The sequence below is a fragment of the Alligator sinensis genome, unplaced genomic scaffold (assembly GCF_000455745.1).
Source record: "Alligator sinensis unplaced genomic scaffold, ASM45574v1 scaffold233_2, whole genome shotgun sequence".
NCBI classification, from domain to species: Eukaryota; Metazoa; Chordata; order Crocodylia; family Alligatoridae; genus Alligator; species Alligator sinensis.
Genome location: NW_005841941.1, coordinates 1201285 through 1213902, shown reverse-complemented (window position 1 = coordinate 1213902; position 12618 = coordinate 1201285). Strand labels below are relative to the sequence as shown.

General features: G+C 40.6%; 1 protein-coding gene and 1 pseudogene across 4 annotated transcripts in view; both read left to right on the top strand.

Annotated features, from left to right (window-relative positions):
- HDAC4 (histone deacetylase 4) overlaps window positions 1–8737 on the top strand; it is a 422181-nt gene extending 413444 nt beyond the window's left edge. For all 4 annotated transcript variants that reach the window (XM_025199370.1, XM_014518186.2, XM_025199369.1 and 1 more), the window contains 2 exons: window positions 2548–2689; window positions 7056–8737. In XM_025199370.1, coding sequence (XP_025055155.1) covers window positions 2548–2689; window positions 7056–7194 — 281 coding nt within the window. In that variant the 3' untranslated portion in view covers window positions 7195–8737. The remainder of the gene's footprint in view (window positions 1–2547; window positions 2690–7055) is intronic.
- Window positions 7224–8755, top strand: LOC102384423 (annotated as a pseudogene).
- The last annotated feature ends 3863 nt before the right edge of the window (window positions 8756–12618 follow it).

Here is a 12618-nt window from a genome sequence, read left to right as displayed (position 1 = left end):
AAGGAAATCCTACTTCTGTCCTATACAACAGGTCCCTCCTGGTCTTCTGATCTCTGAATGATGCACTTCTGCCTGTCTCATAGCAAGATGCAGCTGTTAGTGCTTGAACTTATGGCTGGATACTAGAAAACGGTTTCTTTGTGTTTCTACTTCCTTTCTCTCACCCTAACCCAAATTAAATGTAAATCCAAATGTTGTAATTCCAGTTGTAGTCATACTCATGCAGCAGATTGGCTTTACTCTTGGTGGAGGAACTGATGCTGAGGTTAGTTGTTATAGGAAGTACAGGCAGGTGATTGCCATCCTTGCGAAGACAAGTTTTTCTTGTGGTGTATGAGGTTGGCTGTTTCAGCAGTGCTTACGCACAGCCTTCGATGGCTATTAAATGCATCCTTTCAGCATATGGTTATTTGGAAATTGTTGCAGCTACTAATTAAGAATGAATGTTAATAAAAGAAGCACAGCATTGGGTACAATGGCCAAAATTGTAGATTTGCTTAATTCTTTGGAAAAAAAATTAAAATGCTGCTGTCTCTTCATGCAGCACTTTGAAAATACTCTGGACAGAGACTTTGCTTCTGTTCTTTATTTGTAATACAGTAGCAGCAAGAGATTCCCTCCCAGTATTGGCACCCCACTGTGCTAGGCATTGTATAATATATAAAGTTGAAACTGCCCGTGCCAAAGACTTTGCAATCTGCATACAGAAGACACAGTGGAGAGGGAAATGACTGTCCCCATTTTACAGATGGCAAAGCAAGGACTGGACAGATTAATGCCTATATTAAAAAAAAAAAAACAAAAACCCAACTGACTTTCAAAAGTTACCTCAGATTTAACTTAGATTTAACTGAAAGTTAATGAGACACAGATGTGTTGATCTTATTAACTTTCAGTGAAACCTAGGCTCCATGATCACTTAAAAACAAGATTTAAGTTCCTAAACCACTTGATTATGTTTTGGATTTGGGATCTGAAGGTTTTTATATGGGCATAAGATTTTGCCAATGTTTCACTGGAAACAGCCGTGTTATGAGGGTGTTGCATTGTGCCATTTCTTGATGTAAAAGTCATACATACTAGCAAGTGTTGCCTGCAATATTTAGTACACAGAATGCACTGCTAATGATATGCCTGTTTACATAGCTAAACAAGATAAACACTTATGTAAAATCCAGATCTTTAATATGACAGCACCACTGTGATACCATATGTTAACATAACAGCAAGATGCTAAATGCCAAATTTTTAGCTAATAACTATGCTGCAGCAAGGGAACTACCAGGCTGACTGTTGATCATTGGTACCATATAGCAAGCAAGTTGTATGGAGAACAAATCAACTTCTAATACAGCAAGCCATTTTGGAAAGTTATCATTAACATGTGGTGGCTAACATGTTTTTTTCCAATCAGAGCAATCCAAGATCAGATATTTCTGCCACAGTTGTTATGATTAAATTGGTGGTTTTAAGGATTTTAGAACCATCAGTATTCCAATCTTAGTATACCACAGGCTGCAAAATTACTGTGATAACATTTTTCCCTTATTGTAGTGTGAGCTATTTAAATAAAAGCAGTGGCACTGGCAAATGAAATAATACATGAAAGGTGCATTGTTCATCTTTTTGGACCATGGCATCTGCCCCTGTCCAGCACTTTTAAGCATCTCTCCTCTGAATGTAAGTAACTCAGACTGACCCAGGGGCTTTTAGGCTTTGCCCATGCCTTCCTCTGCCCCTAAACACTCTCTGCCTCTGGGTATGCCACTAGAGCAGCAGCCTGGCCCTCCTGCTCTATCTGTTACCAGGTCAGGGCGTTGGGCAGCAGTGAGCAGTATTCTCTGTCTTACACCCCTGTCTGCATGGTGACATGTTTTCATGGATTATTCCTTGAATTCAGCCACTAACCAAGCCTCTTCATGCAGTCTGTTTTACTGCACAGTCAGCCCATTGGAACTGTCAAAGCTAAAATTTGCTTCACCTGTGAGAAGAGTCTCCCAGGGACAATAGACGTGAGATCCCTCCTGAAGTTCTTTCCAGCCAACAGATGGGAAGGAGCTTAGAGTCTGGATGGCTTGTTGGGGTCTCTGGACCCTTACACACAAGCCAAGATTTTGCCTTCAAACCACTTTCAAAAGAGGCCTCTCCACAGCCCTGGGACTGGGGAAAATTAATGAAAAGTTAACACAGGCACAAACTGAATTAGTTGCACATAGCTAGAAGAGGGATGTCTTCCCTAGTCAGCCGTTTGTAGGGCCCAGAGAGGAAAGAATAGGTTTGACTTAGGCATGATTGTATTTAATTGTATACGTATACATAATGGAGTGAGATTTTTTTTTTCAGAAGTTCTCAGGATTAGTTTTGAAGTCCATTAGGATTTGTACGAGAAATTCAGGAGGTGGCTGCTTTTGGTCAGTGGTGCAAAGACTTTATGTATGTAAAATCTTCACAATACTAAAAACCCCAAGTTCTAGAGATGCTCACTTTTTATAGTGGTTGTGCGGTGCAGTCACTGGCTAACAGGCTGTTCTTTTATACCCCTTTTAGGCAAGTATTGGCATTCACTCCAGCGTTATGCCTCCACGGTAGGGTACTCCTTGATTGAGGCACAGAAGTGTGAGAATGAAGAAGCAGAAACTGTAACAGCCATGGCATCCTTGTCAGTAGGTGTGAAGCCAGCTGAAAAGAGGTGAGTTTCCTTTCCTCCCATCCTCTTAGTGCATCTGAAAGATGGCCAGTTTGGAGAGTGAAGTATCTAACCCATCTGGGCTCCGCTGCGCTAGTTTTTTTCTTCATTTCCTTGTAACTGTTGTGAACTTCTTCCTTATATCTTCAGAGTAAGTATTTCAGATGTATATGGTTCCTGCCCCTTGGGCTTATTTACACCCTCTTGGCTTTAGAGTGCGTGAACAAAAAGGATAGTTTCAAAAAAATGTCTTTAAGTTTCCACATAAGTTACATAGGGCACAACTATATGTGCCCCCAACTGCACAGTTGTTACTGTGCAATCTTGCTAAAGTACTTGCTAAAGTACTGCATGGTAACCATTATTACCGCACGGTCCTAGTGGCGCACAGGTCGTTTCTGACCCTACTGCACAATTGCAAGGAGCTACTGCACAGTAGCATGTTGTTACTGTGCAGTGGTTCATGCCCACCGACACTACATTGCTGTAGCAGCTCATGTAGATGCACCCATAGTGCGTCTCCTCTGGTCTGAACCAAAACAGACATGTGTGGACCTGGGGAATCTTAAACTACTTGCAGCAATTTTCAGCATTGGAGAATATGGCTGAATATCATTGTTTGCACTTGTGGCAAATTCACAGACATATTGGCAAGAGGATGTAATTCCTAAGAGACTGAATGAGAAAAATTGCATTGGGTTGGTGGAGAAGGTTAGCAGTTGAGGTGAAGGTGAGAGTTTGGTATCTTTGCCAAAGAGAAAATGCACATTTTTTGTACGCAGCACATGGCTAGTTACCCAACATTGTCACATCCCACCTTTTCTTCTTTTTCTTCCTCTGTACTCCATCCTGCCTCCTTTGGGTGAAAATGCTTACAGACCAGATGATGAACCCATGGAAGAGGAGCCTCCCCTGTAGCATTCATTCTGAGCTGGAGTTCTCCTGTTTGTTCGTCCTTGTCTTGAAGCTCTGCCAAGAAGTTTTCTCTTGTTACTCCTGCGTCCTGTCATGGTTTTCTTCCAGAATGCAAAAGGACAACCAGGTGTAAAACAAAGCAACAGAAAAATCTCTCCATGTTATATATACACGTATGCAGTACATACTTGCAGCAAAGGAAAAACGCTGGTGAAGAGCAGCAATGTTATGGACAAACACATGCCAGGCACTCTCCTCTGTTCCTCAGTGGAAGCTGAAAGGGGAATGAAGCCTGTGAAGTCTCTGGCAGAGTTGCCAATTTTTTTCTAAAAACAAAAATCAAAGATTCAACAATACACAGACAGACAGACACACACACACACACACACACAAATCTTCATTTAAAACTGGTGCTTACAATTTGATTATCCACAACTCAGCAATCTCTGTTTGAACCACTCGACCCATCTTGTAGTTGTGTTTCTTGGATTTTTTTTAATGGCTCTTGCCTGCCTGCGAGTGAAAGACATTCTCATTAAAACCAGAACAGTGTGAGATGGTGTATTTTTAACAAGGACAGAGTGGGAACCAGAATTAGCCTTTATAGATATCTATATATGCACATATAGATATATATAAAGACAAAATTAAAAAGAAAAAAAGAAGGGGAAATAGTAGTCCAGAAGGAGTTCGGCTTTAGTATCTCCAAAGCGATCTGAAGATGAGTTTGTGCCTTTTTTTCAATTAATCTGATGGATTTGGGGCAGCTGGATTTTCTGAAGTTTGAGGAACAATGCCTTAAGAAAAAACAGCAGCAGTTCATGAATAGATTTCCTCTGGCTGGGAAAGCTAAGAACTGCCATCAGGAAGGAAGACTTTTTCACTTGTGCTGGCATGATTATGGATGCAGGCATTAGCTGAATAGAGTGTCTCCAAAACTGTCTACAAGCTTGGATTTTTTTGTTTGTTTGTTTTGTTTTTGTTTTATTGTTAAAAAAAATAAGGTAGTTGCCAAGAAAGTGGCAAATACTGTTGGGTCTTTGAAATTCAAACAATTTTAAAAACATTTTCAAATGTTTTTCTCTCTCATACGTTACCTAGTAATTGAACTTATCAATTTGGTTGTTGAAGCATGTAATAGACACAAATGCAGTTTTAAGATTGGAATGCTTTTTATTAAAAGCAACTAGCATGAGATATTGCTTAAATTGTTAGGTGTGTGTGTATGTGTATATATATATATAATGTATATTCCAAATGTATTCCAAGTTTAGAAACCTGATTCTCATGAATTATTGATAAAATATTTATAATGCATTTATAGAAAAATATATATAATAAATGCAGATTATAAATAAATTCAGCCATTGAAAGGTCCCTAGTGAAAGATTTGTGAATTGGAATGTAAAGGTACTTTTGGAAAGGGATCTTGTTTGAAACTCATGCATTTTCAAACTGTAGGTTGAAAAGTTTTCAGAACGCCAACACATTAGCCACTGGCAACTACCCTAAACATTTGTATTTTAATTTAAAGATTTTAGTTTTGATCCTTTTCTAACAGAAATGAGTTTTTATAGCAAAGATTATGAATTTGCTGTTAATTTTTATATTGATATTTCACAGAAACCCTAAAGAAGCCTTGTTTGTGTGAATCTTACATTTATTTTCCATTAGGCAATTGCTTTTCCAAACGGTAACAATGTCTGAACCTTTTTTCTCCCTAATTTCTTGCTTGTACATTATTTTCTGATATTTTTTTAGTCTTTTGTACAGTGAGCAGCTTTCTGCAGGCATAAGGAGTTGTTGCAGTGTCAGAATTTTATTTTCAGAAAGCGTGCATTTAACGAAAGAGGGGAATCTGATGGTCTCTCTTGTATAATGATACCAACGATTGTATATTTCCTCAGTTCTGTCATAATAGCTATGTAAAGAAAATAAGGAGTTTTCTTACCTTAAACATAGAAGTATTACAACGAGTGATGTATCATATCCTCCATGTGGATTGTAGTGAGGATTATATATGGCATTAGTAGCTACCATGTTGAAGGCTTGCCAGACACTATTGGGGCAACTAGCATTCTCTCTCACTCCCACCACCCCTCTCCCTCTCTCTCACACACACACACGCACACATTCATACCTGTTAAACTTCTTTCTGAACCACCCTTGTTGTTAAAACTGTAACTTTACTCCTGCAAAGATATTTTTTTAAATTTATTTTTAAGAGGATGTCATTGTTGGGTGAGAGTTTTAATCTACAGACTCATTTATTTTTCCCTGTTATATTTTGAAGATGGCCCTCAGTAGAAGCAGCTAATCCTTGGGTTGTGGAGTTAGACAGCTAGTGGAGACTATATTGACACATGTACCATTTAAAAGCAGTGTAAGATAGCACAGATTACTCAGCTGAGCAACCAAGGGTTTTTATTATTATTATTATTATTTTATTTTGTTATTATGACAACTGACAGGGTCATTTTGTAGTAACTTATTTTCCAGTTGTTGAAGTAGCCGTTTTCATTCCATGCAGAACTTATTGCATTCAGACTTGTGGAAAGAATTTGAAACATACCACACATATAAGCAAGTGCAAGAGGGTTCTTTGCTTTGTTTTAAAACAAACACTACTGTATTTGAGTTTTTGCTAACCCAAGTACATTTACAGTTATGAATAGCTTTGGCTAGTACAACGGTCTTCAGCACATTCTGACAGTAAGGTTCAAATGTAAAAATATAATGTATACAGAGACATTGGTTTTTAAATGACCACTTTGCTGCTGTGATCTAAAACATAATTTGGCTGTGGAATCATGTGATTTCATATACAGAGTAGTTTTCCCATTTATAAATGTTGGCAATATCAATATATACATGATCATTTTATCTCCATCCTTCCCTAACCATTTTATGTTGTGTTAACACTTATTTTCAATATTAGTTGTGGAAAACATTCTTGTATTCCTCTTCCGTTGAGAAGACTTACTGATAGATTGAAGGTTTTTTTTAAATTAGTGTAGGGGTAGCCTGAAATATTCAATAGCCTTCCATCTCCTCACTTTCAAGAGGCATTGTCCATTTCTTTTTAAATCATTTCATTAACTTATTGCCATCAATGGAAAGACTTACCAAGACTCATCAGTCTACTCCAAAGTCCAGATCACTTGGATCTGTTAAAACATTTCTTACAAGACCCCACTCAGTGGGTCAAGTCTGGGTGCTCCATCAACTGGTGCAGACAGAATGGAAAGAGGGCCCTTGTGTTGGAGACCACCTGTTTTATTTTTTTCACCCCTTGAGCCTTCAGCCTCTTTTTCAAGAAGGCTGCTCAAAGTGTTGCTCTGCCTGGGTCTGTGGGCAGCCGGGACTGAGGGGGATGCTAGCAAACTCTCAGGAGCAGCCAGCAAAAAGGTGCATGTGCAGATAGATCCAGTGAGCATTTTTTCCATTTCCTTAGTTGTCACCTTCTGAACCCAAGTATGATGCACCTGAGCTCCACCAGCAAGAGACCAGAGGTTGTTCCACCACAACGCATCACATGGCTTCCAAGCCAGTGGGGGTGGCCCAGGAGAATATCAGCAGTTTTGTTTCTTTGACCTGTCTGGAAAGGAAAGGACATCTTAGAATGGTCTTACACAGAAGTGAGTCCCAGTTTGCAGTACATAATTGATCATTTTGTTTTTTACTTTCAATATGAAACATTCCTTTTTTATTAGTCACAGTCCTGTATTCATTCCATTCTTCCTTTTGTAAACTTTTTGGGCCCACGTGTTTTATGGGCATTGATATATATAAATATATATATAAATATATATGAATATATTTTTTTAAGTTTCCTACACCTTGAGGTTGCATGGTCTGTAAGGTTGGCATGTCTTTATATTGTATACAGATTTTGCACGCCAAACTTGGCAGCTTTGAAAAAAGAAAATAAAATTGTTTTTTTCCCTCTCATGGCATTTGCAGAGACAAAAGTTGGGACATTTTTCTGTCAAACATGTATACAAAAAGGAAGGAGAGTGGAAAAAAAAATTGCGTCTTATTGAACTTAAGAAATTGTGCTTTTTATTGTAAAAAAAAAAAATGAATAAATAAAAAGGACTACTTAAACATTTCTCATTTTAAGAAAAAAAAAAGTTTATCTAGCACTTGTGACTTACCAATAATAGAGTTTATTGTATTTATGTGGAAACAGTGTTTTTAGGGAAACTACGCAGAACACACAAAGTAAACTGCCTGTCATCTTTTTTTAATTTGATTGGGGTTTATTTTTCTTTGCTGGGAGGGTGGGGGGAGGTTGGGTGCAACAGTTTGTCAACACATGTAGTCATTAATTCTAAGAAAATAAATCACGAGGAATTTAAAGAGTTAACTCTCCAGCACAGCTGTGTTAACTTTTTTTAATTACTTTTAAATGATGTATCACTAGATTTCACTTTAAACAGTCGTGTACTGTGCAAGCACTGTGGTTTAAAACAAAACTTTACATCAAAAGGAAAAATGTTTCTTCATTGTGATGAAGTTGAGCTCGTTCTCAGCTCAGTTTCACTTTGTCTTTGATATTGATGAAAAAGTATCCTATTGAAAGAAAATAAATTAACACTTTTCTGTGCTCCATAGTGGAGGCGCTATTTTCCAATTTATGAGGATTACAAACTTATATATATAATATATATATAAAGGGGGGGGTTGAAACATTATTCACCCAAGAGCTTATTACAGATATGTAGTATCAAAAAGTTGTAACTATATTATATTCTACTTTATACCTATACATGCTCAGTATGATGTCACCATTGGTAGCAGCTACCGGTTTACTCTGTAATTGAGACACAATTTCACTCTTATTGTATGGACCCTACTTTAAGTGATGGTAGCATCCTTTGTGCTAAAATTTTCTGATGGTCCTTTCTTTTACTTGGTGGAGTTGGAATTTGTTTTCTCATTCTTGTTTTTGTTCTGTTCGGGTTTTGTTTTTGTTTTTTGTTTGTTTTTGTTTTTTTTAAACTGGCCAATGGTGTCTTTCTCTGACTGTACCGACTTCAATTTCAACTTTATTAGGAGTCCAGTATTTTGTACCACATTATGACAACTTGTTATTCTTGTGGTGTAAATAAAAAGAAAAAATTAATTATAGTACCACTTTGTTTCTGTTAGTGATCTTCTTGATGTCTTCTATTGTCTTCTGTTTATTTGCTTGGATCAGCTTGCAGTGTCACCTCAGACCTATAGCAGTTCACTCAATCGTTGTGCAAATAGTCTTTAGTCTAACAGAAGAAGTTATACTATTCTGCCAATATTTCAGTGTCTCTTTCTTGTTACACCTCTTAGTGAACTTGATGTGAAATTTTAAACCCACCATTTTGCTTCAGTGGCACATTCTAAGGGCCCTAGTCCCCAAGGAATGTTAATGAAACTATTGAAATCTGCACTGGTGGAAGAATACATTTCTAAGGTAACAGATTAAGTAATCACTTTTAATATCTTCAGAAAATACATGCCTTAAAATGCTGATACAGAATCTTAAGTGGTACTGAACACGTGACTCCAACTAAAATTATTGACTTCATGGCAACAATTCCACAGGGCCCAACCTTGCAACCCTTGCTTAGACAAAACTCTCACTGATGTTAATGAAAGATTTTCCTGGGTTACCTGGAAAGATCAGTGCAGGGGATTTACCCATATCTGCTTGTTTTCAATTTATTCAGTTCAGTGTTTTGAATGAATTGTTTCTTTACATTGCTATAACTTAAGAGTTGCTGTGAGAAAGTATATTGGAAATAGCTGCATCCAAACTTTTATTTCTTCCTGGACTCAGATGTAACAGGGTATATAATACTTTTCAGGATATGTACAACTTATCAGAGAGTCCTACTTCCCTTCCAGAGGAAGCATAGAACTTCAGTGCTATATGTAATGGGACTTAATGTGGGCTTCTTGCAAGCAGATAAGGAAGACTAAATACACAGACTGGCATCAACATTGTAACGTCTGAGGTGCCTAGCCTGTCCCAAGAGAAGGACACCACTCTGCTTGCGACTCTCAGTTCAAGAACTCCCTCACAGAGTAAAGCATGCAACTCGGGTCAGCCCAGTCTCCTGGGAGTGGTAAGAAAAGCAAAAACACTACCCCATGCTATCCAATATTCCAGCTGGTTGTGAAACACTCCTGAGATGTGGAAACCTGTTTTCCCCACTCTGCCTGATTGGAGCTAGGACCCCAGTCACCTGCATCCCAGGAGGAGCATCATAACTTATCAGGCTGTTTGGTATAGTGGACAATAAGGAACACCTGATACCCTCGGGATTAACAGCCTCTTTTGCCAGAGAAGGGATCACAGCATGTACAGAGTCCCTTTGAGCCTCAAAGATCCAAAGAACCTATTAACATTTATACTAATAATGCCAAAGTTTTATGATTGTTGCACAAGCCATATGAAGTATTGCAAATGTGTGCAGCTTTATCTCACTATTATACAACATCTTGTGATATTATTTGGTATTTCTTATTAAGCCACCAACTCCTGGAATCCTGTGACCTTTCAGTCATTATGGTAGCACAAAAGATTTTGAAAATATGACCCCAGCAAAAGGCAAAAGCCGGGAAGACAGATAAAAAGAATCATAGAATACTAGGGTTGGAAGGGACCTCAAGAGGTCACTTAACCCAGCTCCCTGCTCAAGGCAGGACTGTGCCTGACTAAACCATGCCAGTTAAATTTCTGTCTAGCCACCTCATGTTTAATACCAAGATTATTTTTGAATACATAGAAATTGGCTTCACTGTACAGAGATGTTCAAAACCACATGTCAGAAAGCCAGGATATGCATAGTTAAGGTACAAGTGCTCACAGTACATGAAGCTTGAGGACAACTCTGCCCTGCCTGTTTCTAAACACACAAACCCCCAAATGTCTGAAAATTGGGAAAGGTGCAGGTGAGATCATCTGGTGTACGAGGCAACCCCACACCCTTAACATTGCCCTCCAGGACAGCAGTTGGACTGGAAACATTGCTTGTGTGCTAGAGGCTGTTGTTGTACTGTGTGAACAACAGTGTGTCTGCATCCAGAGAATTAACTTCATGACAGTAACGAGGCACTAGGCTCCATATATTTTCCTACGGCTTGCTTATCATGTTACATCAGGCTAAGTACTCTAGCTTTTTGGGACCCATGGAATCACCACCATAAAAAGGGATGGGGATGGTTCTGCCATTGACGAGAACAGAAATGTCTGCGAGAGGGATCGAATGGGTGTAATCAACGTTTCTTCCAGTACCACCTTATATGCCCAGGGTAAGGTCCCCAGCTCAGATCAACCAGCGGCCTTCACGTGAAGTAGGCAGAGCTGCTCCATGCTCCACCAACTGCTTACCTGTCCCCTGTAAGGTAAGAGTAGCTCCCAAGCACCGCAAGAGAAAGCTCACAAAAGTTAAGGTGCATGAGATTTGCCTTGGCCTATTTCTGAATAAGGTAGATGTATGGACCCACCCATGACCAAGTGCTTGTGACCTCTTGGGTTTCTAAGTCCTGCTGCAATGCAATTCATGAGTGAGGAGTTGCACACTTGACTGCATGCTTATGCTGAGTGTTGTCGGCACACAAACCACAGGCACCTCTGGAAGTGGCTGCTCGACTGCCCGAAAAGAAAATGGCAGGGAATCGAGAGCTCCAAGGAGGCTAGGCTAGTGACATGGAAATGTCCTGATAGAAAAGCACTGTGTAAAAAGTTTGGTGTGGCATTACACAATTCCTGAGGATGAGGATTGCTCTGGGTCAAGATGCAAGGGGGCCGGGGGGGAGAGGGATTTAACGGTGGGGGTCTACTACAGACCCCCCAACCAAGGGGAGGAGCTGGACCGGGAATTTTTGGGCCAGTTTGCAGAGGCACTTAAGGCAAGGGATGTAGTTGTCATGGGTGATCTAAATTACCCAGACGTCTGCTGGAAAGAGCAGTCAGCCAGGTCAGACCGTTCCAGGAGGTTCCAGGCCGAGATACAGGATCTCCACTTAAACCAGGAGATGCACAGTCCCACCGGAGGGAATGCCCTGTTGGACCTGGTCCTGGCCACAGGTGATAATCTGGTAAGGGGGTTCCACGTCCTTGACCACCTGGGTGATAGCGATCATCGCTTGCTGGAATTCACCATCCAGCGCAGGGTGACAAGGGCCTGCAGCAAGGCGGTAGCCCTAGACTTCAAGAGGGCCAACTTCAATGAGTTGAGATTAGTGGGAGAGGCGCTGGAGTTCTCGAGGGCAGGGGAACTCAGTGCCCAAGATGAGTGGTCGTTCCTTAAGGAGACGATACTCAGGGCCCAAGGGGTGACAATCCCAACAAGAAGCAAGGGGGACAAGCGTGCCCAAAAGCCCCCCTGGCTCACCAAGGATGTCCGGGAATGCCTGGTTGCCAAAAAGGCGGCATACACCCGGTGGAAGGGGGGGCTATCTCCAAAGAGGAGTATACCTCCACTGCTCGGGCCTGTAGTGGGGCTGTTAGGAAAGCTAAGGCGGACATAGAGCTAGGACTAGTGTCCAAGATCAAAGATAATAAAAAGTCCTTTTTCAAATATATAGGGAGAATGAAGAAGGCACCGGGAAACGTGGGGCCCCTGCAAGATGCACTGGGCAATCTGGTGGTTGCGCCAGAGGAGAAAGCAGACCTCTTTAACAAGTTCTTCACCTCCGTTTTCTTGTGCAGAGACCAGGACTCCCCCACTGTGATTCATGACGGGCTCGAGGGGAACGCCTCCAGACCTAAGGTTGAGGAGGACTGGGTTAGAGTGCTTCTGGAGGGGCTGGATGTGTTCAAATCAGCAGGTCCAGATGCTCTCCACCCCAGAGTGTTGAGGGAGCTAGCAGGGGTTATTGCAGGGCCCCTGGCACGGCTTTATGAGCGCTCGTGGTGCTCGGGCCAGGTGCTAGATGATTGGAAGATAGCCAATGCGGTCCCCATCTTTAAAAAAGGGAGGAGGGAGGACCCGGGCAACTACAGGCCCGTCAGTCTTACCTCCATCCTG